The sequence below is a fragment of the Oryctolagus cuniculus genome, chromosome 4 (genome assembly GCF_051225735.1).
Source record: "Oryctolagus cuniculus isolate XC-2025 breed Fujian yellow rabbit chromosome 4, ASM5122573v1, whole genome shotgun sequence".
NCBI lineage: Eukaryota > Metazoa > Chordata > Mammalia > Lagomorpha > Leporidae > Oryctolagus > Oryctolagus cuniculus.
This window is the reverse complement of record NC_142870.1, coordinates 83,439,897-83,467,282: the sequence shown is the minus strand read 5'-3', so window position 1 is coordinate 83,467,282 and position 27,386 is coordinate 83,439,897. Positions and strand designations below refer to the sequence as shown.

The 27,386-nt window shown below is 38.3% G+C and overlaps 1 protein-coding gene and 1 non-coding gene across 49 annotated transcripts in view; both read left to right on the top strand.

Annotated features, from left to right (window-relative positions):
* The window catches only part of DLG1 (discs large MAGUK scaffold protein 1), a 249,880-nt gene that overhangs the window by 164,341 nt on the left and 58,153 nt on the right, over positions 1 to 27,386 (top strand). For 44 of the 48 annotated variants that reach the window (XR_016233174.1, XR_016233173.1, XR_016233172.1 and 41 more), the window contains 3 exons: positions 1,680 to 1,800; positions 12,727 to 12,883; positions 23,255 to 23,357. Coding sequence is in view for 40 of the 48 variants with exons in the window: in XM_070072340.2 (XP_069928441.1) it covers positions 1,680 to 1,800; positions 12,727 to 12,883; positions 23,255 to 23,357 (381 nt within the window). In the remaining 8 variants the exon portion in view is untranslated. Of the gene's footprint in view, positions 1 to 1,679; positions 1,801 to 12,726; positions 12,884 to 14,775; positions 14,987 to 23,254; positions 23,358 to 27,386 lie in introns of those variants that run through there. The other 4 variants (XM_089331989.1, XM_089331988.1, XM_089331987.1 and 1 more) reach the window with 2 other exon arrangements.
* Positions 5,104 to 5,210, top strand: LOC127483036 (U6 spliceosomal RNA). The gene has a single exon (XR_007909010.1). It is a non-coding gene; the product is annotated as a U6 spliceosomal RNA (small nuclear RNA).

Genomic DNA, 27,386 nt, shown 5'->3' with positions numbered 1-27,386 from the left:
CAGCCCCAACTATTATGGCCATTTAGGGAGTGAATCAGAAGATGGAAGATATCTTTCTCTCTCTCTCAAATAATTAAAATGAATTTTTTTAAAAGTCCTTTTACTTAAAAAACAATATCCTGTGTGTATGTATGTGTGTACATATATGTATAAATATGTATGTATGTGCATGTGTGTGTATATACCTGATAAAAAACAGTTGCTGTTGGGTAGTGCAGATCTATGACACCAACAGATACACTAAAAGTATATCTTTTTTTTCTATACTAGCAATAGATATCAGACATCTTCCTTTTTATATGGCTACAGATAGAGATGTGTAGATGCTACCTCCTTTTGACAAACCATGCCTTTTTTTTTCTAATATACATAATAGTTCCAGTCATTTCCAATACTCAGATTTCTCTGTGTGACCTATTTGAAGACTAGTAATTTGAGCTAATGATTCTTGGATTTTTTTTTTCTTTTTACTCAACATGGAGTGTAGTGCTTTGCCTGGGAAGAATCAGTAATTGAATGAAAGAAGAGATCAATGTTTGATAATAAATATTACAGCTAACTTTGAAATGCTTTACAACTTTATCATAGTTAAAGTCTCAAGAAAACTAAATATTGCTTTCTGTTTATTTTGGTACTGATTCAGATAATTTAAGGATGCTATGTCTTTGTAAGTTTGAACTGAAATGTGTAGCTTGCTTTGGTATCCGGAAAGTATGTTCAGAAATATCTTTATAATTTTCTGTTCTTTGCTTTTGCTAGATGCACAGCTTGTCTATGATATTTATTATAATTGAAATAAGCCAGTAGATAGGGAGGTAGGGTTGATTTATTTTTGCTGTTTCCCAAGTTTCCATTGTCTTATGGGCAAACTGAGTATAAATATTGACTAGATTGACAGATCTGAGCTGTTATACGGATGTGCTTATGCATCATTTTTTTTTAAGAAAGGATCTTTATTTATTTGAAAGGCAGAGTTAGAGAGAAAGAGATATCTTCCATCCTGTGTTTCATACCCCAAATGGCAGCAGTGGTCAGAGCTGGGCTGGTCTGAATCCAGGAGCTTTTTCTGGGTCTCTTTCATGGGTGCAGGGGCCCAAGGACTTGAGCAATCTTCTGCTGCTTTCCCAGGTGCGTTAGCAGGGAGCTGGATTGGAAGTGGAGCAGTGGGGGCTCAAATCAATGACTCCATAAGATGCCAGTGCTGTAGGCATAGGCTTTACCCACTACACCACAGCACCATCTCCTATGCACCTATATTTAAGCTTCAGGGTTTCATTATTCACAATCAAAATTTGAGTATATGTGTTTTTCAAGCTAATCTGTAAAATGACCTTTCAGAAAAATGTTATTATACTTTAAAGTTTCTGTTCTTAGTCTTTGCTATGATAACCTTGTAAATTACCTTTACGGGATTTTGTTATGTGAGGAAATTAATGTAAAACTCTTTTAGTTATATTTTCTCAAAAGAAAGCAAATGAGATAATTTTTGCTTTATTGAACTGAAGACTGTTTATAGCTGGACAGTGAGTTTGTCCATTTTTTTAGCTGATAAATAAATCTACCAAATTCTGATACACAGAGAAGTGAATATGTGTTATACATTAACTAACTGAAATTCATAAATGAGGCACTGGGTATCTTGTTTCATTTTTTAATTATTTGCTTTCTTTGTTTTGAAGCTTCTTCTCAGCCTATAGATAACCATGTTAGCCCATCTTCCTACCTGAGCCAGACCCCTACATCACCAGCCAGATACTCACCTGTTTCTAAAGGAATGCTTGGAGATGATGAAATTACAAGGTAAGGAACTTAACATTCATCTTTTTTTTTTTTTTTAAGATTGATCTATTTATTTGAAAGGCAGACTTATAGATAGAAGAGAGACAGAGAGAGAAAGATCTTCCATCTGCTGGTTCACTCCCAACCCAAATGGCCATAACAGGAAGGACTGGGCCAGGCCAAAGCCAGGAGCTTTATCTGGGTCTCCCACATGGGTGCAGAGGCCCAAATACTTGGTGCATCTTCTCCTATTTTCCCAAAGAGCATTAGCAAGGAGCTGGATCCAAAAGTAGAGCAGCTGAGACTCAACTGACATCCATAAAAGATGCTGGCATTGCAGGCAACAGCTTTACCCATTGCACCACAATGCTGGCCCTTCATTCATCTTTCGTGAAGTTAACTATTAAATGAAATTTTAATTAGCCACATAAGGTAGTTAGATTTTTTTTTTTTTTTTTTGACAGGCAGAGTGGACAGTGAGAGAGCGAGAGAGAGAGAGGTCTTCCTTTGCTGTTGGTTCACCCTCCAATGGCCGCCGCGGCTGGCGCACCGCGCCTATCCGAAGGCAGGAGCCAGGTGCTTCTCCTGGTCTCCCATGGGGTGCAGGGCCCAAGCACTTGGGCCATCCTCCACTGCACTTCCTGGCCACAGCAGAGAGCTGGCCTGGAAGAGGGGCAACCGGGACAGAATCCGGCACCCTGACCGGGACTAGAACCTGGTGTGCCGGCGCCGCAAGGTGGAGGATTAGCCTACTGAGCTGTGGCGCCGGCCAGGTAGTTAGAATTTTTAAGACTAAAAAGGGTTGATTGACAGTTATCAAATGTAATCCTGAAGTTTTTTTCAATGGCAGATTCATTCAAGAGCCTAAAATATAGAAAAGTTTGTATTATAAATAAATTACTGCTCCTTTTCTCATAGTGACTTTTTTTCTTTAAGCTTAGTAAATTGTCTTATAAATTTAGTATGGTAAAACCAATGTAAGTATGTATTTATATATTTTAAACTAATTGTTTATATAATTTTTATTTAATGCATACCATAAAATACTATACTGTGGCAGTTACTCATATTCAGAATTCAATAAGTAATATTTTCTTTGATACATATTCCTGGTATCTTGACACCTAAGTTTTCCTTTAAATAATGATAGTAACTTCACAAAAGTTTGTAGATTAACCTTTTTTAGTTCCAAAGAATTCTAATAAGGTGGGGAAAAAGCAATGAAAAAAATATTTTAGGTCTAACTGCATTATTATTTGCATTATTATTTTTGAACTTTTGTAATTGTAATCATTATAATTATCCTTGTCAGACTCCTGACTCTAGTAGATAATGATCTCTATAAAGACAGATAATGATGTATTTTGTTCCCTTCTTAAATGTGGGAAACTTAATTGATTCTCAGTAGTTGTGTTGGAATGAAAATTAGCAGGAAGAATTATTTGTTGGTATTAAGAATTTTCAAGGCTGTTAGTTTAGGAGGTGCTCCTAGACTGATCTTTATTTTAATTTGAAGTATTACACAACAGGTCTACCTTTGTGTTAGTCACTTTTGATCACTTCACCTAAGTACTTGACACAGGCTACTTATGAAGGAAGTGTTAGCTGAAGCTATGTCCAGGTTTTTGACTGTACCACAGGAAAGAATTCTAGGATGGATTAAGATTGAATAGAGCAAGCAAGCAAACTTTATTCTAAATGCAAGTACACTATCTGGGATAGTGGGCAGGCATAGGTCCAGAGTATCTGCCCAGAGTGTCTGAAGAAGTTTCTCCTTTATCTTTGTCTTATAATGATGGGTAGGAATAAAAGAGTTCTAAGAATAAGGGGAAATTTCCTGGAATAGGAGTGCCACTTATTTTCTTTGCTAGTAAGTTCCATTCAGGTAGGTCATAGCAATTTTGGGGACAGATCAGAACTGAAACTACAATACTAAAGATACTGTAGTGAGCCTAGGGTTAATTAAGGTAATGATATGACTGACAGTAGGCTGCTTTTTCTGGGACATTTGCCAACCCTGTAATTTTTGAGTTGTTATGATACAGAAAGGCCTTGAGACTTCGCAGTACATCCGACCTCCATTCATATCTAGCTGTCTGCTAACCATAACAGAAGGAGACTTAATTTGGCTTCCAGTTTTATAGATTCTCTGTCCAAGGTCAGGTGGCCTCATCTGTCTAAAATCTAATGAGGGTAGTAGATGGCAGGACATGTGCAGAAAGATCACATGGCAAGCCAGGAAGTAGAAAGAGACAGGCAATACACTGATCCATTTCTTTGTGGCCCAATGACTCAATCATGGGCCCCACCACAGCAGTATAATAGCTTCTCAAAGGCCTGCCTTTCAACCCATAATTGGATTAAATTTGTACTCTAATCCATTAACATAAACAGAAGATTTTGAGGGCCAAGCCTTTAATATGTGAGCCTCTGGGAGACACCCAAACCAATATTCAAGCCCTAGCAACATGATTCCATGTTTCTATGAAAATCATATGATCAGTTATTGGATATGTCTTCTCCAAAGTATATTGTTTTATTCCTTTTTCATAACTATACTTCTTTGCCCAGATAGTGAAGTACAGAATTCTTTGCCCAAACATAAAGTATTTTCCACAATTTTGACCCTAAGCAGTCTTTCAAGTTATCTCATGTTACCTGCCATTGTTCTGTAGATATCAGTTAGGTCAATTTGGTACATAGTGTTGATTAGCTCTGTTATTTCTTTGTTGATTTCTGTCTAACTGACCTGTCCACTGATGAAATTGGGATGTTGAAGTCCCCTATTACTGTATTGGAGTCTATGTTTCCCTTTAGATATCTGAATATAGACCTACAATATGATCCAGCCATCGCACTCTGAGAATTTACCCAAACCAAAGAAATCAGCAAATGAAAGAGTTATCTGTACCCCCATGTTCATTGCAGATCAGTTCACAATAGCTAAGGTATGGAATCAACCCAGATGTCTATCAACTGATGACTGGATAAAGAAATTATGGTATATATACACTATGGAGTACTATTCAGCTGTTTAAAAAATGAAATCCTGTCTTTTGCAACAAAATGGATACAACTGGACACCATTATACTTAGTGAAATAAGCCAGACCCTGAAAAGCAGATGCTATATATTTTCCCTGATCTGGGATAGCTAATAGAGTACCTAAAATGTAGTGTATTATAGTGAATTGGACATTTTGGGATTCATTGATTGTTTATGACCCTTGTCTGTTCTGTTGAGAATCAGTGTATTTTTCTTCATACGATTTGCTTAGTGTAGGGTTAACCTTACAATCGTTAAGTAAACTGAAAATAGATTTTTGTGCTCACTTTAGCAGCATATATACTAAATTTGGAACGATACAGAGAAGATTAGCAAGGCCCCTGCACAAGGATGACATGCAAATTTGTGAAGCATTCTATATTTTTTTTGTTCTACTTAATACCATTGGTTGAACTCTTTAATTAATACACAACAATTCTTAGGTGTTTAAATTTAACTTAAAATTGATCCCTGTTAAATATAAGAGTGGGAATTAGATAGGGAAGAGATGTACAGTTCAATACATACTCACTTGGACTTACCCCTAATGGTAGAGCTAGAGACATGCAATGGGATTCCATATCAATCCCATTGAGGGGGCATGTACCAATGCCATCATATAGTCAAAGTGATCAGCTTAAGTTCATAAATGATCATAAAGATAGGATTAAGTGTCAAAGGGATCACATAAACAAGACCATTGTCTGCTAATAATAACTGATAGAATTAAAAGGGAGACAACAATCCAACATGGGAAGCAGGATACACAACAGACTCATAGAATGACGTATTCCCTAAACAGCACTCTGGCCTCAGAATCAGCCCTTAAGGCCTTAAGGATCTGCCTAAAAAGGCCATGAGAATTTCACAGACATGGAAAGCCAAGACACTGTGGCAAAATCAATCAATCAATCAATCAATCAATCACCTAAATGAAAGATCTCTGTGAGTGAGATCCCAGCAGAGAGAACGGGCCTTCAAAGAAGGAGGTAACTTTCTCTGAAGGGAAGAGAGAACTTCCACTTTGATTATGGCCTTGTTTAAATAAGGTCAGAGTTTGTGAACTCAAGAGGCTCCATAGCCTTGGCAGCTCATGACAAGAGCCTCAGGTGACGTCACAAATAAGAGTGTCAATTGTTAAATCAACAACGGGAGTCATTGTGCACTTATTCCTATGTAGGATCTCTGTCCTTAATGTGTTGTACTATGCAAATTAATGGTAAAACTAGTATTCAAACAGTGCTTTATGCTTTATGTGTCTGTGAGGGTGCAAATTATTGAAATCTTTACTTAGTATATACTGAGTTGATCTTCTGTATATAAAGATAATTAAAAATGAATCTTAATGAAGAATGGGATGGGAGAGGGAATAGGAGATAGGATGGTTGCCAGTGGGAGAGAGGTTATGGGGGGAAAAAGCTGCTGTAATCCAAAAGTTGTACTTTCAAAATTTATTAAATAAAAGTTTTAAAAAAGGAAAAGAAAATAGATTTTTATAAAAATTAAGAGTGGGAATGTGAGAGGGAGGAGGAAGACTTACAGCTGACTTCTCATCAAACTCTACAGGCTAGGAAAGAATGGCAAGATATATTCCAAATCTTAAGAGAAAAAAAATGTCAACCCAGAATACTGTACCCTGCAAAGCCTTTATTTATGAATGAAGGTGAAAGAAAGACCTTCCATCACATACAGAAATTGAAAGAATTTGTTGCCATTTATCCAACCTTAACAAAAGATGCTTCAAGATGTGCTATACCCAGAAACACAGAAATACCATCATCACTACAAAAGAAGGTAAAGGCAAAAAATCTCCCAGTAAAAGTACAAAGGAAATCCGAAGTAAACAATAGGAATATTTATGGAAAAATAGCAGGGCCAAGTTGTTACTTATCAATAGTCACATTGAATGTAAATGGCCTCAGCTGTCCAGTAAAAGATACAGAATGGCTGAATGGATTGAAAAACAAGACCCATCTATTTGCTGCCTACAAGAAACACATCTCGCCAACAAAGGTACATGCAGACTGAAAGTGAAAGGATAGAAAAAGATATTCCATGTAAACAGAAACTATAAAAGAGCTGTTGTAGCAATCCTAATAAAAGACGAAATAGACTTTAACACAAAAATTGTTAGAAGAGACAAAGGAGGGCATTATGTGATGATTAAGAGATCTATTCAACAGGAATGAGTGACTATTGTAAATGTACATGCACCTAATTAAAGGGCACCTGGCTATTTAAAAGAAATGTTAATGGATCTAAAGGGAGACATAGACTCCAATACAATAGTAATGGGAGACTTTGGTACCCTACTTTCAGCAATGGTCAGATCAACCAGACAGAAAATCAGCAAGGAAACAAACAAAAAAGTTAATCGACACAATAGACCAAATAGACCAAATGGACTTAACAGAACTTTTTATCCTTCAGTTGCAGAATACACATTCTTCTCACCAGTACATGGAACTTCCTTTAAGATACACAACATGCTAGGCCATAAATCAGGTCTCAGAAAATTCAAAGCAATTGAAATCATACTGTGTATCTTCTCTGATCTCTATGGAATAAAGCTGGAAATCAGCAATTCAGGAATCTCTAGAACATAGGCAAACACATGGAGACTGAATAACATGCTCTTGAACAAACAGTGGATCATTGAAGAAATCAAAAGAGAAATCAAAAAATTTCTGGAAACAAATGAAGATGACAGTACAACATATCCAGACTTATGGGATACAGCAAAAGCAGTGTTAAGAGGAAAGTTTATAGCAATTGGTGCTACATTAAAAAATTGGAAAGGCCCCAAATAAATGAGCTGTCAGTACATCTCAAGGACCTAGAAAAACAACAACAAACCAAACCTAAAACTAGGAGGAGAAAAAAAATAACTAAAATTAGAGAAGAAATAAAATTGAAACAAAAAAAAAAACGTACAGAAGATTAACAAAACAAAGAGCTGGGTTTTTTGGAAATAAAATAAAACAACACCATTGGTCCAAATCACTAAAATTAGAGATGAAAAAGGAAATGCAGTGACAGCACAGAAATAAAAAGAATCATCAGAAATTACTACAAAGAGCTTTATAACAACAAATTGAGAAACCTAGAAGAAATGGATAGATTCTTGGACACATACAACCTACTTAAATTGAGCCCTGAAGACATAAAAAACCTAAACAGACCAATAACCAAGACAGAAGTTGAATCCGTATTAAGGACCCTCCCAGCAAAGAGAAGCCTAGGACCAGATGACTTCACAGCTGAATTCTACCAGACATTTAAAGAACTAGCTCCAATTCTTCTCAAGCTGTTCAAAAGAGTTGAAAGGGAGAGAATCCTTCCAAATTCCTATAAAGCCAGCATCATCTTAATTCCTAAACCTAAAAAAGGTGTAGCAGAGAAAGAGAACCATAGACCAATTTCCCTGATAAATGTAGATGGAAAAATCCTCAACAAAATACTAGCCAATTAAATCCAACAACACACCACAATGAACATTCACCTGAACCAAGTTGGATTTATCCCTGGTATACAAATCAATCAATGTGATACATCACATTAACAAACTGAAGAACAAAACCATATGACTCTCTCAATAGATGCAAAGGAAGCATTTGATAAAATACAGTACCCTTTCATGATGAAAACTTTGAGCAAATTGGGTACAGAAGGAACATTCCTCAACACAATCAAGGCAATTTATGACAAACTCATGGCCAGCATCCTATTGAATGAGGAAAAGATGGAAGCATTCCCACAGAGATTCTGGAAACAGACATGGATGCCCGCTCTCACCATTGCTATTCTGTATAGTCCTGGAAGTTTTAGCCAGAGCCATTAGGCAAGAAAAATAAATCAAAGGGATACAAATTAGGAGGAGGAACTCAAACTATCCTCATTTGCAGATGACATGATGCTATATATAGGGAATCCAAAAGACTCCACTAAGAGACTATTGGAACTCATAGAAGAATTCAGTATATAGCAGGATATAAAATGAACACGAAAATCAGTAGCCTTTGTATACACAGGCAGTGCCATGGCTGAGAAAGAACTTCTAAGATCAGTCCCATTCACAGTAGTTACATTAAAAAATCAATTACCTCAGTAAATTTAACCAAGGATGTCAAAGATCTGTATGATGAAAATATCAAAGCATTAAAGAAAGAAGAACACACCAAAAAAATGGAAAAATCTCCCATGTTCATGGATTGGAATAATCAATATCATTACAATGTCCATACTACCAAAAGCAATTTACAGATTCAATGTGATACCAATTAGAATCCCAAGGACATTCTTCACAGATACAGAAAAAATGATACTGAAGTTCTTGTGGAAGCACAGGAGACCCTGAATAGCTAAAGCAATCTTATACAACAAAAACAAAGCTGGAGGTGTCACAATACCAGATTTCAAGACATACCACAAGACAGTTATAATCAAAACAGCCTGCTACACAAATAGTAAACCAATGATGCAGAATAGAAATTCCAGAAATCATCCCACACATCTATAACCAACTTAACTTTGACAAGGATTGAGCTAAAATCAATCCCTGGAGCAAGGACAGTCTCTTTACTGGGAAAACTGAATCTCCACATGCAGAAGGATGAAGAAAGACCCCTACCTTACACCTTACACAAAAATCCACTCAAAAAAATACCATCAGATTATTAGAGAACATTTGGGAAACTCTGCAAGAGATTGGCACAGGCAAAGAGTTTTTTTTTTGTTTGTTTGTTTGTTTTTAAGATTTATTTTACCTGAAAGAGTTACACAGAACGAGAGAAAGGTCTTCCATCTGCTGGTTCACTCCCCAGATAGCCGCAAAGGCCAGAGCTGTGCTGATCTGCAGCCAGGAGCTTCTTCCAGGTCTCCCACATGGGTGCAGGGGCCCAAGGATTTAGGTCATCTTCCACTGCTTTCCCAGGCCATAGCAGAGAGCTGGATGGGAAGTGGAGCAGCTGGTACTTGAACCGACTCCCATATGGGATGCCGGCACTGCAAGCAGTGGCTTTACCTGCTGTGCCAACAGCACTAGCCCCAGGAGTTTTTGGAAAAGACCCCAGACTCACACGCAGTCGAAGCCAAAATTGTACGACGCTGTGGCTTACTAGGCTGATCCTCCGCCTGCAGCGCTGGCACCCCAGGTTCTAGTCCTGGCTGGGGCTCCGGATTCTGTCCCGCTTGCTGCTCTTCCAGTCCAGCTCTCTGCTACGGCATGGAAAGGCAGTGGAGGATGGCCCAGGTCCTTGGACCCTGCACCCACATGGGAGACCGGGAGGAAGCACCTGGCTCCTGGCTTCGGATCGGCGCAACGTGCCGGCAGTAGCAGCCACTTGGGGGGTGAACCAATGAAAAAAAAAAAAAGACCTTTCTCTCTGTCTCTCTCTCTCACTGTCAAACTCTGCCTGTTTAAAAAAAAAAAAAAAAAAAAAAAAAGTAAAAGCCAAAGTTAACAAATGGGATTACATCAACTTGAGAAGCTTCTGTAATGCAAAAGAAACACTAAGGAAAATGAAGAGGCAACCAACAGAATGGGAGAAATTATTTGCAACCTATGCAGTTGATAAAGGTTTAATAACTAGAATATTTAAAGAGATCAGGAAACTCAACAACATCAAAACAAACAACCCAGTTAAGAAATAGGCAAAGGACTTAGATATTTTTCAAAAGAGAAATCCACATGGCCAATAGACACATGCAAAAATGCTCAGGATCACTAGCAAATGAAAACCACAATGAGGTTTTACCTCAGCCCCATTAGAATGGCTTTCATACAGAAATCAACAAACAACAAATTCTGGGTAGGGTATGGAGGAAAAGGTACCCTAATCCACTGTTGATGGGAATGTAAACTGATACAGCCACTGTGGAACAGTATGGAGATATCTCAAAAATCTGAGTATGATCTTACCATGTGACCCAGATATCCCACTCCCGAGAATTTACCCAAGGAAAACGAAATCAGCAAATGAAAGAATTAATCTGTACCCCTATGTTTATTGCAGTTAAATTCATAATAGTTAAGATGTGGAATCAACCCAAATGTCAGTCAACTGAAGACAGGATGAAGAAATTAAGGGGGAGGGGGATGACACTGTGGCGTACTGGTAAAGCTGTTGCCTGCAGTGCTGGCATCACCTATGGGCGCCGATTCAAGTCATGTCTGCTCCACTTACGATCCAATACTTTGCTGAGGCCTGGAAAAGCTGTGGAAGATGGCCCAAGTCCTTAGGCCCCTGCACCCATGTGGGAGACCCAAAAGAAATTCCTGGCTTCAGATCAGCCCAGCTGTGGCCTTTGCAGCCATTTAGAGAGCAAACCAGCAGATGGAAGACTTTCTCTCCACCACCACCCTCCCCAGTCTGCCCCTGCCTCTGCCTCTCTATAACTCTGCCTTTCAAATAAAATAAATAAATCTTAAAAAAAAAAAAAGAAATTATGGGATATATACGCCATTGAATACTACAGTGGTTAAAAAAAAATGAAATCCTGTTTGCAACAAAATGGATGAATCTGGAAAACATCATACTTAGTGAAATAAGCCAGTCCCAAAAGGGCAAATATCATATGTTCTCCTTGATCTGTGATAACTAATAGGGAACCTAAAAGATAATTTAGCAAAGTGAAATTAACACTTGAAGATGCAGTGACTTTGAAAAGCCCATGTCCCGACTGTTGAAGGATAGTTTTTTCTTTTCATACAAAGTGTTGAACTCTTTACTTAGTATAGAGTTAATTGTCTGTGTATAAGATTCATTGAAAATAGATCTTAGTAAAAAATAAGAATGAGAATAGGAGAGGGAGGAGAAAGAGTGGTGAGAGTGTGGGTGGGAAGAGTTACTATATTCCTAAAGTTGAATTTTTGGAAAGCATGAAGTTTGTATTCCTTAAGTATAAGGTTTCTGTGGGGAGGGGAGAATAATTACAATTGGCATTCTGTATTTCATCAAATTCAAAATAATGTGCTGCTGGTATTCCCATGGTCTTACCAGAAGAGGTAAATGGTGATCACACAGCTATGTATAACTACCAATAATGGTGAAAAATTACCAATGGGAAGATGTGTTTCAGAGATAATATATGTGGGAAAAAATAAGTACATCTTAGAATTAACAAAAAACATTAACTAAATCTCTAGTAGAGGCTTGAGCAATAATAAAGATATTTAATTATTTTATGTAAAAAGCCTGGGGACATGTAATTCATTCAAGGTTGTTGTAGCAACTATTAACACATTATGGCTCTGGTTTCACTTTCATGACTGTAATATGTTCAGACCAATAAAGGGATTTTATCAGAAGTTCATTCATATGTGGGGATTTTTTGAAGGGACAGGTGTAATGCACATACTTGTTAAGGTCTCTCCTTTGGAAATGACAGAGAATTTCGCTTCATTTCTCAGAGGTCAGAATGGCGTCACATACTCAACTTAGCTAATAGGAATGGGATTGCAGTGAACAAGTTAGTTCACTCATGATTTATCTTTTTGGTACTGGAGAAAGGACCTACCTAAGATGAAGGGATAACTGTATTTTTAAAAATCTAAGAAGTCAGGGCAGTGACTGGGTTATAGGCAATAAAGTACTGTATGTATTTACAGATTGTCTCTTTATATTATTATTTTCTAAGTTTCCAAATTGTTTTTTGTTTTCAGTTTTATGTTTATTATAAGACACTGAAAGCTTTTTAGAAAATTAGATTTTTTAAATTTCTAAGCCTAACTTATAGGCTTAGAAGAAAGCTCTTTACCCCACAGTTTTGAAAAGCCTTTTAAGTTTATATTTAGCTTTCCTTAAAGTTTGATAACATAAGAATGACCAGTTGGGAATTCTCAATGATAGAATGTCAGGGTCTTAAAATTTCCAAAGCATTCAATATTTTTTTAATTTTTAGGGAACCTAGAAAAGTTGTTCTTCATCGTGGCTCAACAGGCCTTGGTTTCAACATTGTAGGAGGTGAAGATGGAGAAGGAATATTTATTTCCTTTATCTTGGCTGGAGGACCTGCTGATCTAAGTGGAGAGCTCAGAAAAGGAGATCGTATTATATCGGTAGGATATGTTTATCAAAATAATGTTTCTGTTCTTTTAACTGTGACCTATAAATTATTAAAAGTGATTATTTTTATATACTAAAGTTTTAAGGATATCCTTTTTGTATTCAACTTAATTGTAGAATTATGTTCTATAAGATAAATTTTGTTTTAATACTTTCTTAATAATGGGTCAGTTTTATAAATGTACTTGAAGGAATTATGTATTATCATTTTAAGACAGACTTTTTTTTAAGATGTTATTTATTTGAGAGGTAGAGTTATAGACAGTAAGAGGGAGAGACAGAGAAAGGTCTTCAATTCGCTAATTCACTCTCCAAATGGCCACAACAGCCAGAGCTGAACCAATCCGAAGCCAGGAGCCAGGATCTTCTTCCAGGTCTCCCACATGGGGTCCAAGTGCTTGGGCTATCTTCTACTGCTTTCCCAGGCCACAGTAGAAAGCTGAATCGGAAGAGGAGCAGCTGGGACTAGAACTGACACCCACGTGGGATGCCAGTGCCACATACAAGAGGATTAACCTACTACACCACAGCACCAGTCCCAGACTTTTTATTCTTTAAATGTATTTATTTGAGAGGCAGAGAGAGAGAGAATGCACTTCCATTCTCTGATTCACTCCTCAAGTGCCTGAGACAGCTGGGGAACCAAAGCCTGTAATCGGGTATTCAAGCTAGGTCTACCACATGAGTGATAAAAACCCAACTACTTGCTGCTTCCCAGGTCTAATTAGCCAAAAGCTGAAATCAGAAGCTGGAGCCAGGAATCAGACCCAGGCACTCTAATATAAGATGCGGTTGTCCTAACTAGTGTCTTAACCTCTAGGCCAAGGGCCTGCCCCATATTCTCTATTATTAACGGCAAGGTTCTCTGTGTATCTCTTAAGTCAAGCCTGTTACTTGTGTACTACTTCATACTTAAATGTGTTGTCTGCCTAATCTAATGTTGAGGGTTTATTTTTTATTAATTTATTGTTGAGGGTTTATTTATTTGAATAAATACTTCTGGGTTGCTATTTAACAGAGGCCTGCTCTGGTACTTGGGCCTCTGCACCCATGTTGGGGACCCGGAGGAAGATCTTGGCTCCTGGCTTTGAATTGGCACAGTTCCCACCATTGTGGCCATTTGGGGAGTGAACTAGAGGATGGAAGACTCTCTCTCTCTCTGTCTCTGTCTCTCTGCCTCTGCCTCTGCCTCTCTGAAACTCCACCTTTCAAATAAATAAATAAATCTTTATTTTAAAAAGTTAATACTGTAGAGTAAATGAAATACTGAAGAATACATACTTGATATAGACAAATGCAGGAAAAGAGAAACAGAAGGTAAATGGCAGTATGTGAGATTGAAATCCAACTATCTTGGCCGGCACTGCGGCTCACTAGGCTAATCCTCCGCCTGGGGCGAGGATTCTGTTCCGGTTGCCCCTCTTCCAGTCCAGCTCTCTGCTGTGGCCCAGGAAGGCAGTGGAGGATGGCCCAAGTGCTTGGGCCCTGCACCCTCATGGAAGACCAGGAAGAAGCACCTGGCTCCAGGCTTTGGATCGGCGCAGCGCAGGCCGCAGCATACCAGCTGTAGCGGCCATTTGGGGGGTGAACCAACGGAAGGAAGACCTTCTCTCTGTCTCTCTCTCTCTCTCACTGTCTAACTCTGCCTGTAAAATAAATAAATAAATAAACAAATAAATAGAAAGAAATCCAACTATCTTAATAACCACATTATAGTAAAACCTGAAGTCAAAATACAGAAATTGTCAACTTGGTTCTAAAAATAGCAAGACCCAACTACATACTATTTATCATACATTCACTTGAAAGATTCATGTGTCAGGTCCAGCTTTGTGGTGTAGCAGGTAGAACCACTGCCCATAACTTCTGTTCCACTTCTGATCAGCTCCTTGCTAAAGCAGCAGAAGATGGCCAAGTGCTTGGGCCCCTGCCACCCACATGGGAGACCCAGAAGAAGTTCCTGGCTCCTGACTTCAGACCAGATCCTGCTGTTGGGGCCATGTAGGGAGTGAACTACTAGATGGAAGATCACTCTGTCTCTGCCTCTTTCTCTGTAACTCTGCCCTTCAAATAAATAAATAAATCTTTAAAAACAATATTTGTGTTTTATAAATAAAAGGAAGAAGACACACAAGCCAAACAATTTTTAAAACCATTCATAGTTCTTTGTTTTCATATACACTTTTATGAACTTTTTGAAGACCTCTAACTTGCGTGGATTTCAAGTTTCTTGTACCAAACCATACTTATCTTCTAAATCCATATTCTATGAACCTTTTCAGTACCCTCATAGTAATATGAGACAAAGTAGAATTTAAGATAGACTGTGGTGTTCTAGATATGTATATATCATAGATAGATTTATGATTAAAGGATCATTTCCTGAAGAAGACTAACAACCCTAAGTGTATAGCACAAATAATCTTCTCAAAATACATGAAGTGAAAATTATCAGAACTAGGGAAATGGAAAAATCTATAATACATTTGGAGGTTTTCATACCTTTTTCTGTAATTGATAGAATAAGTATAAAAAGGAGGAAAAAAAGAAACTTTTCCTTGCCTCATACAATATATAAAAATTAACATTTTGAATGAATCATAGAACTAAACTTCTAGAAGAAAACATACCAGAAGATCTTAGTGAACCTGGCTTCAACATAATTCTTAAATAAGGCCAAGTTAAATCTTTTGCAGCATGGTGCTAGACTACTGGATTTCTCTATATTAAAACATGGACTTCAGCCACTCCTACTACAGACATAAAATTAATTCCAGCACAGTTATAGATCTAAATGTAAAACCCAGATCCATAATCTTTCTAGAAGAAAACATTGGAGAGTATCTTTGCAACCCTGTGATAGGCAAATATTGCTTGGATAATAAACACTAACTATAAAACATTAACCATAAAAAGATGTCATTAAGAAACCAAGTAGGTGAGCCACATAATAAGAAATATGTGTGTGTGAGTGTGTACTCATGCATATACATAGTAATTTATTTTCTCAGTACATATGTCTAACAAAACACTTGTAATTAGAATATATAACTATCTCCCATAAGTCAGCAATATAAAAAATTAGTAACCTAACTTAAAAATGCACAAAAGTTTTAAACAAATATTTCACAAAAGAATGTATATTAATAGCCAGTAAACACATAAAAAGATGCTTAACATTAGGCATCAGGGAAATACACAAACCACAATGAATAAAGGCATTTGAAGGAATTTAGACAGGAGTGATGTAGTGGTGATAGTGTAGTGATAGTGGTGGTGTCTGATAACTTACACATTTGTCACAACTTTCAACTAAACAATAAAAAATGCCTAAATAAAAATAGCTATTTTAAAGCCATGATTAAAAATATTAATAAAAACCTTCATTTGGTAAGAATGTGATACAGTTGCAACTCTCATTCAATATGGATAGGTAAATGAAATGGTACATCTACACTTACCATTCAGGGTTTCCCCAAGACAAAAAATAAAAGCATAAGTCTGTAAGTATTTTTAACAGCCTTATTCATCATAATCCAGACCTAGAAATGAACCGAATTCCCATTAACAGGAAATATAGCCAAATAGATTGTATATTTATACAACATAGTACTACTCGGCAAAAAAAGGAACAACTAAAACATGAAGCAACACAGGTAACTGAAAGATACTGTGTTAAAATTAAACAGATGCCACAAAAATACTCTGGTTCCAGTTACCTGATAATTATGAATAAGCAACACTGAATTATGGTGATGGAGTTCAGAAAGCAGTTGCCAGTGACTGGGACTAGGCATAAGAGTACATGGTAGATGTTGTTGTGTTGCTAGATGGAAAAGGTATATATCTCATTAGGGAGAGTGGTTTCATGGGTAAGTACAGTTGTCAAAATTGGTCTAGCTGAACTGTTCAAGTTTGTACATTTTTATTTAATCTTTTTAAGTTATAATATTTCAAAGACATTAATGGTAAGAAAGGCATGTTTTTTAAATAAATATTATTGGGACAAACTAGCTATTTAGGAGAATAAAATTAGCTTAGAGCCTCACTTCACACCTTGTGTCAAAATAAATTTTCAGCTGGCTTAGAGTTTGCCGTGAGAAATTCAAAACAAAAATAGATTTTTTTAATTGTCTATGTAGGATCACTCTAAATGGGTCACTGGCACATGCTGAAGTGTAATAGGTAGACCTGCACAACCAAGTTCATCCAGAATTTTCCTGGTATTAGCACTATAAATCCCATGTCTAGAAACCTCCTTAGTCTTGATTTTAAAACTTAATGTCCTAGACAGTACAGAGCAGTTGCTCACCCTAATGTGAGTGTAATTTAATGCAGTATTATGTCTGACAGTGTGCTATGCATCAACTAAAATTTTAATGCTTACTTAGCCTCTAGAAAAAAAGCTTTAGGAACAAGAGAAAAAAAAATAAGAAAAGGTAGTGAAATCTAAATAAAGTCCTAGAACAAACACATTTAAGTGCCTTAGAATTTTGCAGTTTTTAAAAGTTCAGCTTTAGGGGCTGTCCCTGTGGCATAGTTGGTTAAGCCTCTGCCTGCAGTGCTGGCATCCCATATGGGCGCCAGTTCTAGTCCCGGCTGTTCCACTTCTGATTCCGCTCTCTGCTAATGGCCTGGAAAGGCAGTGGAAGATGGCCCAAGTACTTGGGCCCCAGCACCCACATGGGAAACCTGGAAGAAGCTCCCAGCTTTAGATTGGCCCAGCACTACTGTTGTGGCTGTTGAGGAGTGAACCAGTGGATGAAGACTTCTCTGCTTTTCTTTTTCTCTGTCTATAACTCTGCCTTTCACATAAATAAATAAATCTTTGAAAAAAAGAAAAAATAATAAAGTTCAGCTTTAATCATGATCAACTGATGTCCTAATTAAAAAACAGATTCCTAGACCTCATACCTAAAGTTTCTAAGTGGGACTGGGTTGAGATCTGAACATTTGTACTTCTAACACATTTCCATGAGATACTGATATTGCTGCTCCTGAGACCAAACTTTCAGAACAGTTCTAAAGAAACCCTTTTACTGATGTTCTTAATGAGTTATTTCAGAAAGAAAGGAAATTGATAACAGATTTTTATAAAAATTCCCCTTGCAGCAGTTAATTGTGATAGAGAAGCTTTTGTAATCCAGAGCTGTTATTAAATATGTAGAACAACATATTTTTCAATACTGTATAAATGAGATTACTGTTTTTTCTATTGATGTCAACCAGTGGAGAATATAGTTGATACTCATTTAAAACTTAAAATCTTGGAGTCTTGGAATCAAAAAGTGGTCCAAAATAGCAAGGAAAAAAAATCTCTTTAAAAACAGTGAGAAAAGTAGCCAGAATTGCCAGGATAAACTTTTTAGAACTCTGAAAACTAACCAAAAGCTTGCAGCAATCCAGGAAATGTTTATTCAAGAAAAAAAATGACTGATTTTTTTTTTAAGATTTATTTATTTGAGTTATAAGAGAGAGAAGGAGAGACAGAGACAGCGAGAGCTCTTCCATCCGCTGGTTTACTCCCTAACAGGCCGCAACCACCAAAGTTGGGCTGACCTGAAGCCCGTGCAGGTGCAGGGGCCCAAGTACTTGGGCCATCCTCCACTGCTTTCCCAAGCCGTAGCAAAGAGCTGAATCATAAATTGGAGCATCCAGGACTTGAACTGGTACCCATATGGGAAGCCAGCACTGCAGGCAGATGCTTTACCCACTGCAACACAGTACTGGCCCCAGCAAATAAATCTTAAAAAAAAAAAAAAAAAAAACTTGAAAGTAAGTAGTTTGGAAGTAAAAGTTAGAAAAGATTCACTACCCAAATAGTAACCAAAAGAGACTTAGAATGGCCATGTCAGTGTCAATGTAGACCTTAAGATAAAAATTACCATTAAAAGGCCAGCACTGTGGCTCAATGGGGTAAGCCACCACTGATGCTGGCTCAAGTTCTGGCTGCTCCACTTCTGATCCAGCTCCCTGCTAATGGCCTGGGAAAGCTCCGGAAGATGGCCCAAGTGCTTGGACTCCTACACCCAGGCAGGAGGCCAAGAAGACTCTCCTAACTCCTGGCTTTGAACAGCTTCAACTGGTTGCAGCCATTTGAGGAGTGAACCAGCAGATGGAAGATCTCTCTGTCTCTCTTCTCTCTCTGTAACTCTGACTTTCAAATAAATAAATCTTTTTAAAATTACTATTAAAAATGAAAGACTTCTGTTATATAATTGATAAATTTCTAGAAAGATGTACTATTGAAAATTACTCAAGAAAAAATAGACAATCTGGGATAGGCATTGTGGCACAACATGTTAAGCCACCATTTGGGAAACCTTTATCCCATATCAGAGTGCTAGTTTGTCATATTTCACTTGCAGTCCAGATTTCTGCTAATGCATCCTGGGAGATAGTAGATGATGGCCTATGTGCTTGGGCCCCTAGCATCCACATGGGAGAACAGCATGCAGTTTTTGGCTCCTGGCTTCCATCTGGCCCAGCTCTGGCTGTTGGAAGTATCTGGGGAGTCAACCAGCAGATAAAGGATACGTATATGTCTTTCTGTCTCTGTGAGTTACCTTTTTTTTTTTTTTTAAGATTTTGTTTGTTTATTTGAGAGGTAGAGTTACACACAGAGAGGGAGACAGAGAGAGAGGTCTTCCATCCACTGATTCACTTCCCCAAAGGTCTGCAACAGCCATAGCTAGGCCAATCCGATGGCAGGAGCCAGGAGCTTCTTCCCGGGCCTCCCACACAGGTGCAGGGGCCCAAACACTCGGTCCATCTTCTGCTGCTTTCCCAGACCATAGCAGAGAGCTGGATCAGAAGAAGAGCAACCAAGACTAGAACCAGTTCCCACATGAGATGCCAGCACAGTAGGCGGAGGCTTAACCCACTACACCACAGTGCTGGTCCCCACACTCAGCTTTTAAGTAGATGAAAATAAATGCACTTTTTTTTAAAAAAAAAACAAAATGGAAAATATGAGACTAACATTGTGACATAGCAAATCCAGCTGCTGCCTGGGATGCCACATATCAGAGCACCAGTTTCAGCCTCAGCTGCTGCATTTCAGCTCCAGCTCCCCACTAATATACCTTGGAAAATAGTGGAGGATTGTGCAAGTACTTGGATGCCACCGATGTGAGAGACCTGGATGGAGTTCCAGGCTCTTGGCTTTGACCTGGTCCAGACCTGGCCAGCACAGCCATTTGGGGAGTGAACCAGCAGATGGAACATCTCTTTGTCTCTCTCCTCTCTCTCCCTTTCAAATAAATAAACCATTTTTTTTTTTTTTAATTTTTGACAGGCAGAGTGGACAGTGAGAGAGAGAGACAGAGAGAAAGGTCTTCCTTTGCCGTTGGTTCACCCTCCAATGGCCGCCGCTGCAGCCGGCGCACCGCGCTGATCCGATGGCAGGAGCCAGGAGCCAGGTGCTTTTCCTGGTCTCCCATGGGGTGCAGGGCCCAAGCACCTGGGCCATCCTCCACTGCACTCCCTGGCCATAGCAGAGGGCTGGCCTGGAAGAGGGGCAACCGGACAGAATCCGGCGCCCCGACCGGGACTAGAACCCGGTGTGCCGGCGCCACAAGGTGGAGGATTAGCCTATTGAGCCACGGCGCCGGCATAAATCATTTTTAAAATATGGAAAATCTGCCTACATCTATAACAAGTAAGATTGAATTTGTAATCAGAAACTTCTCACAGTAGCAAAAGCCCAAGGCCAGGTAGCTTCAATCTTGGATTCTGTCAAACCATTTACAAACTCTTCCTTTAAAAAAAAAAAAAAAGAAGTGTGAGGAATATTTCTCAACTCATTGTATGAGGTCAATATTATCCTTATACCCACACCAAAGGCATCTCAAAAAGAAAAAAGCCACAAATCAATATCCCTTATGAGTATAGGCACAAAAATCCCCAACTGAATAACAGAGTGGTTCCATCTGTATAAAAAATAAAAAAAAAAAAAAAAGATATGAGCCATCATGAAGTGGAATTGATTCCAGGAATGCATGATTAGTTCAACATAAGAACACCAAAGGTCCAGCGCTGCGGCTCCATAAGCTAATCCTCTGCCTAGCAGCGCCAGCACACCGGGTTCTAGTCCCAGTCAGGGCACCGGATTCTGTCCCAGTTGCCCCTCTTCCAGGCCAGCTCTCTGCTGTGGCCAGGGAGTGCAGTGGAGGATGGCCCAAGTGCTTGGGCCCTGCACCCCATGGGAGACCAGGAGAAGCACCTGGCTCCTGCCCTCGGATCAGCGTGGTGCGCCAGCCGCAGCGGCACACCAGCTGTAGCGGCCATTGGAGGGTGAACCAACGGCAAAAGGAAGACCTTTCTCTCTGTCTCTCTCTCACTGTCCACTCTGCCTGTCAAAAAAAAAAAAAAACAAACAAAGACAACACTTTCATAGAGTAAAGCATGTAAACCACTTGATCATCTCAATAAAAAACAGAAAAAGCAACTGCCATGAACCAATACCTTTTCATGATTAAAAACATTCAATGAATTAGGAATAGAAGGTAACTTTCTCAGTCTGATAAAGGTTGTCTCTGGAAAACCAATAGCTAAAATCATTCTAAATATTACATATTAAAGCTTTTCCTCTAAAGTCGAGGGTATTCATTCTTCCCACTTCTAATTAATTGTTCTGAAGCTTCTAGCCATAAGCTGGTCATAAGCAAAACAAATGAAAGACTCACAAAGCTTCTAGCCAAATTGCTGGTCATAAGCAAAACAAAATAAATAAAAGACTCACAAAGTATGAAAAAATAATCAAAAAGGAAAGCTATTTGCAGATGACATAATCTTGTATATAGAAAATCTTTTTTAAAAATCTAATAACAATAGGGCCGGCGCTGTGGTACAGTGTGTTAAAGCCCTGGCCTGCAGTGCTGGAATCACAAATGGGCTCAGCTACTCCACTTCTGATCCAGCTCCTGCTAATGCGCCTGGGAAAGCAGTAGAGGATGGCCCAAGCCCTTGGGCCCTTGCACCCACATAGGAGCCCCAGTAGAAGCTCCTGCGTTGGATTGGCTCAGCTCCAACCATTGTGGCCATTTGGGTAGTGAAGCAGCAGATGGAAGACGCAGTCTCTCTGCCTCTACCTTTCTCTGTAACTCTGTCTTTCAGATAAAAAAAACCTAGAAAAAAAGTCTTTAAAAAATTTAATATTAAAAACTGTATATATACAATGGACTATTATTCAGACATAATAAGGAATGAAGTATTGATATATGCTACAGGGGGGAACCTTGAAAACATGCTAAGGGGAAGAAGCATAGCACAGGTGGCCATATGTTTTAATGTCCCATTTATTTGAAATGTATAGAATAAGCAAATCCATACAGTTAGAAATAGATTAGTGGGGCCAACGCTGTGGCATAACAGGCAAAGCCACCCGGCCTGCAGTGGCGGCATCCCATGTGGGCGCCAATCCAGCTCTTAATGGAAGAGGAACAGTCTCTTAAGATAGTGTACTTTGTGTTATGTACTGTTAGCAACCTTCAAGAAATAAGAATTTAATTGTTTATTCTTCTGGGGGAGAATTGGTCACCTCAGTAATTTTTTTACCAAAAAAGGACCAATTATTCAAAATTCATCTCCTAGATCTTGACTGTCTTTAATCAGTCTTTAAAATCTGAGCTATTTTAAAAGTAATTGCTTTCCTGTTACACTGCAAGATGGAAAGCTTTATTTTGTGAAAGGACAAAGGAGAATGGAAGCTGAGTCAAGCAATAGGATAAGAATGCAACATGAAGTATATGGATGCTCAAAAACAAAATCAGTTTCCCTCCCATTGATGAGTTACTAGTAAAATGAAATGTGCAAAATTATGATATTTGTGGGGTTTTTTCAGGTTATTAATTTTATGTGCATTTCTTAATGGATTGATAGCCAACCTTCTATGGGAGAATGTTCTGGTTTTGCTAACATGACATTAAACAGAGTATTTTTAGTAAATGAAGGTTGGAGTAATAGTTTTGTTTTACTGTGCAGTTTCAAAAAGAAAGATTTATTTATTTATTTATTTGAAAGTCAGAGTTACACAGAGAGTAGAAGAGGCAGAGAGAGGGGTCTTCCATCTGATGGTTCATTCCCTAATAATGGCCAGAGCTGTACAGATCCAAAACCAGAAGGCAGGAGCTTCCTCTGAGTCTCCTACATAGGTGCAGGGGCCCAAGGACTTGGGCCTCTTCCACTGCTTTCCCAGGCCATAGCAGTGTGCAGTTTATTTTTGGCAAGTCAGGACAGACAATGTTTTAAAGGCAAAGTTACTGCAACTAATTTTGTTTGTTTAATCTCTGCTTTCTCAAAGCTGCTATGATTTCTAATCAAAGTGATTGTTTTCTCATATTAAGGCTTGCTTTGATTTACAGGTAAACAGTGTTGACCTGAGAGCTGCCAGTCATGAACAAGCAGCAGCTGCATTGAAAAATGCCGGCCAAGCTGTCACAATTGTTGCACAGTATCGACCTGAAGGTAATGAAATTCTTGCTGTTTCTGTTGCTTATTTCAATTTTTAAAATTCTTTTTGTAACGTTTACTTCCAAGATTAACTCATTTTTATGTTTTATTTTGATTTATTAATCTAGTATTTGTTTAGTCGGAACCTAATTTACTTCCTAGGTCAAAAGTATTTTTTAATAGGGTATAGGAACTTTATCTTCCAGTTCTCCCAAGCATACACCATTTGAATTAATTTCCAAGTGTTTATTTTTTTATAACTGAACACATGTCTTTTAATAGCCCTTTTACTAGCTTTCTGATCTGAAAGAAAAATAAAGCCATAAGCAATGATAGCAATATTAACAAGGGAAATTAGATCACCCACATTTTTTTAACTTTAGAAAGGTTATATTTATTAATGTCAGGGCTCAATATACATTTCTTGTAGTTGTTATTGCTATTTAAAATGAAGAGTGCACGTTTGGGACGTAATGTATTTCTAAAATAAAGTATCATGGACATGACCTTATTAAATGTGTAGCAGAAGAAAGTGGTAATGGAAAAGTTGAGGTCATGCCATTCTAAACATATGTAAGACTCTAGTATACATTGATACAACCACTTTGCCAGTAAAACCTCAGTGGAATTATAAAGTTTAAATACCCAAAAGAATACTTAATGTACTTGTTGATGTTCATAATATAATGGAGAAGGAAAAAATTACAATCCTTGAGCTAAGTGAAATATCCTATAATTTAACTACTATAACATTTTTTGTTCTTTACTTGGAGCAGAATTTATTTTTGTAACAAAGCCTAATATTTTTTAGCTGATCAAAGTGATATTTTGGGAATTGCTTGATATTACATACAAATTATGAATCAAACCATAATATTGACTTGATTGATTCCATTCATCTAGTAGACTTCAGCCTTTTAGTTTCAGTAACTGAGCAAGTATAGAGTCATTTACATAGAGCGTAAATTCCAAATAAATTCACATTAACCAAACAAATAGGAATTAACATAGGCAGTCAGAATTCCAATTCATTAGTTTTTGTGAGAAACAAATCTGTTTGAGGGACTACATGCTTTTATCTTCTGGCCAACACATACCTACCCTCTAAGTACACTATATGGAAACCAGATTACAAACACTTCTTGCCTTTTATTACAGACACTCACATGTTTATGAAGAATATAGGCTTTTTAAGTATGATTAAGAGTAAGTTAGTATCTGCGTCCTGATTTCCCCAGAAAACACACACATACTTCTACCCACACGACTCTACCTCATATTAAAGAAAACTAACAAGACAGATAATAAAAAAAAAAAAAAAAAAAAGGCATAGGTTGCTTAAGCATTTGAGATTTGGCAGAGTGCCCATTGAGGGAGGGAAAGCATGAGAAATAGAATGTCAGTAATGTCAGTGTGGGCTGGTATCCTGCACAGTGGGTTCAGCATCCACTTGGGAAGCTCAAATCTCATATTGAAGTGCCGGATCCAGTTCAGGCTGCTCCACTTCCAGTCCAACTTCCTGCTCTAATGTGTTTTGGGAAGCAGTGTAAGGTCACTCAAGTACTTGGACCCCCACCACCCATGTGGAACACCTGGACAGCGTTTTGGGCTCCTGACTTCAGCCTGGCCCAGCCTTGGCTATTGCAGGCATTTGGGGAGTGAACCAATGGATGGAAGATGTCTCTTGCTTTTATTCTCAATCTCTCTGTTGCTCTGCCTTTCAAGTAAATGAAAAAAATAAACTTAAAAAAAAAGAAAAAAAAGAATGCCCAGTGGTAGCAGAATTTAGAATATGATAGAAAATTGCACTTCCTAGAGATGAGTGGCTTATTTTTGAGGTATAAAAACATAATCCTTGTTCTTTGTAGTTTTATGATAAACCTCATGGGAATTGAAGGAGCAGGCCAAAGCAGAAGCCATCTATGGTATAATTTGGTTTAAAGAACAAAGAAACCTGTGTTTGGGTAAAGCAATCTGCCCTTGTAAGATTAGGTGCTGTGACACATCTTTTGATTTTTAAAGCCTATAAAATTGCCTGTGCTTTCATCCAACATGCACCTTCAGACTTTCTGCAAATACCTTGTCCAGCAAAATCCAGCTCATTGTATAATAAGTCATTTAAAAGTAACTAGCCTGATATTACAAAGATACTAAGGTCAAAAAAATGAGCAAGGGGCCTGCGCTGTGGTGCAGCAGGTTAACGCCCTGGCCTGAAGCACCGGCATCCCATATGGGCGCCAGTTTGAGACCCAGCTGCTCCACTTCCGATCCAGCTTCCTGCTTTGGCCTGGGAAACCGGTAGAAGATGGCCTAAGTCCTTGGGCCCCTACACCTGTGTGGGAGACCTGGAAGAAGCTCCTGCCTCCTGGCTTCGGATCAGCGCAGCTCCGGCTGTTGTGGCCAATTAGGGAGTGAAGCATCGGATGGAAGACCTCTTTCTCTCGCTCTTTCTCTTTCTCTGCCTCTCCTCTCTCTGTGTAACTCTGACTTTCAAATAAATAAATAAATCTTTTTTTAAAAAAACTAATTAAACACAGACAAATACAAATCAGATGAAAATTTAACCTTAATGTATTTAGCAGTTTATGCATTCACTAGAGAAAAAAATTGTAAAGTGGAAATGTAAGAACTGTCAGAAAAGTTAGCTCAACAACCAAAAGATACTAGCTTTGAACTAGAAGAACCCAGCAAAGAATAAAGCAAACCAATTAGTAAAATTAGAACACAGTGACAGAGATACTGAAGAAAAATCAATAGGAGACACAGAGGATACAACAGGAAAACTAAGCAAAATGCAATAAAAATAGACTAAAAAGATTAAAAAGAAAACATTAGCAGTGGAAGACAGGCAACTATGTCTGTGCAATATTATAGAAAAAATATATTTTAAGGAAGAAAAATGTTTGAAATTTATAATTCAGTGCATTCAGAAAAACATTTCTTGAAATATAAACAAGTGGAGGAGACCAGCATTGTGGCATAGCAGGTAAAGTCCCGACCTGTGACACCATGCCATATGGGTGCTCTACTTCTTATCCAGCTTCTTCCTAATGGCCTGGGAAAAGTAGTACAAGATGGCTGAAATGAGTGGGCGTCTGCCACCTACATGGGAGGCCCAGCCTCAGCTCCATCATGAAGCTGGAATTAGGCATCAAATCCAAACACTGTGATGTGACAAAACCAGTTTCTTGACCACTGGCCCATACACCCACCCCAGAAGTTAAAAGTTTAAAGTATGTTTTAACGACTACGACAATTCACCTGTCCCCCTCATTGTACTGCTATTTACCTTATGTCTTTGATTGGCAGTGAGTGACACTATAGCTTCATGTTTTAATAGTGTATATTTTAACAGGTATATTTTTGTTGTACAGCACATTAGAAAAGAAACATATTCCACATCATCCAAGTATAACTGCTGTGAGGGCCAAGTATATAAATTAAAGGTAAGATTCAGATTTTCTGACTGAGCTGGCCGTTTTAAGAAATACAAAAAAGTTACTCAACACTCTGATAATCAACTTGCAGTGTTTACTAAAAGTGAGTCCCTTGGGAGTCTATTTTATTAATGTTCTGACACAAGTACATGCAAAGATGTAGTTTTTGGTAGTTTTTCGGAGGAATAAGTTCTTGGGGGCCCGTGTTGTGGTGTAGCAGGTAACACCGCCACCTGCAACACCAGTATCACATATGACACCATTTCAAGTCCCTGTTCCACTTCATTCCAGCTCCCAGTCAGTGCTCCTAGGAATGCAGCACAAGATGGCCCAAGCGCTTGGGCCAGTGCACCCACATGGGAGACCTGGATGAAAACTCCTGTCTCCTGGCTTAGGTCTGTCCCAGCCCTGGTCATCATTGCCATTTAGGGAGTAAACCAGCAGATGGAGGATCTCTCTGTCTCTCCCTTTCTTTCTGCAATTCTGCCTTTCAAATAAATAAAATAATTCTTTTAGAAAAAAGGAATAATTTTTTTTGTCTTTTAGAATCTGTGGCTCACCTGATAGTGTTCCATATAGTTTTATTCTGCGTTTGTCAGCTTGTTTG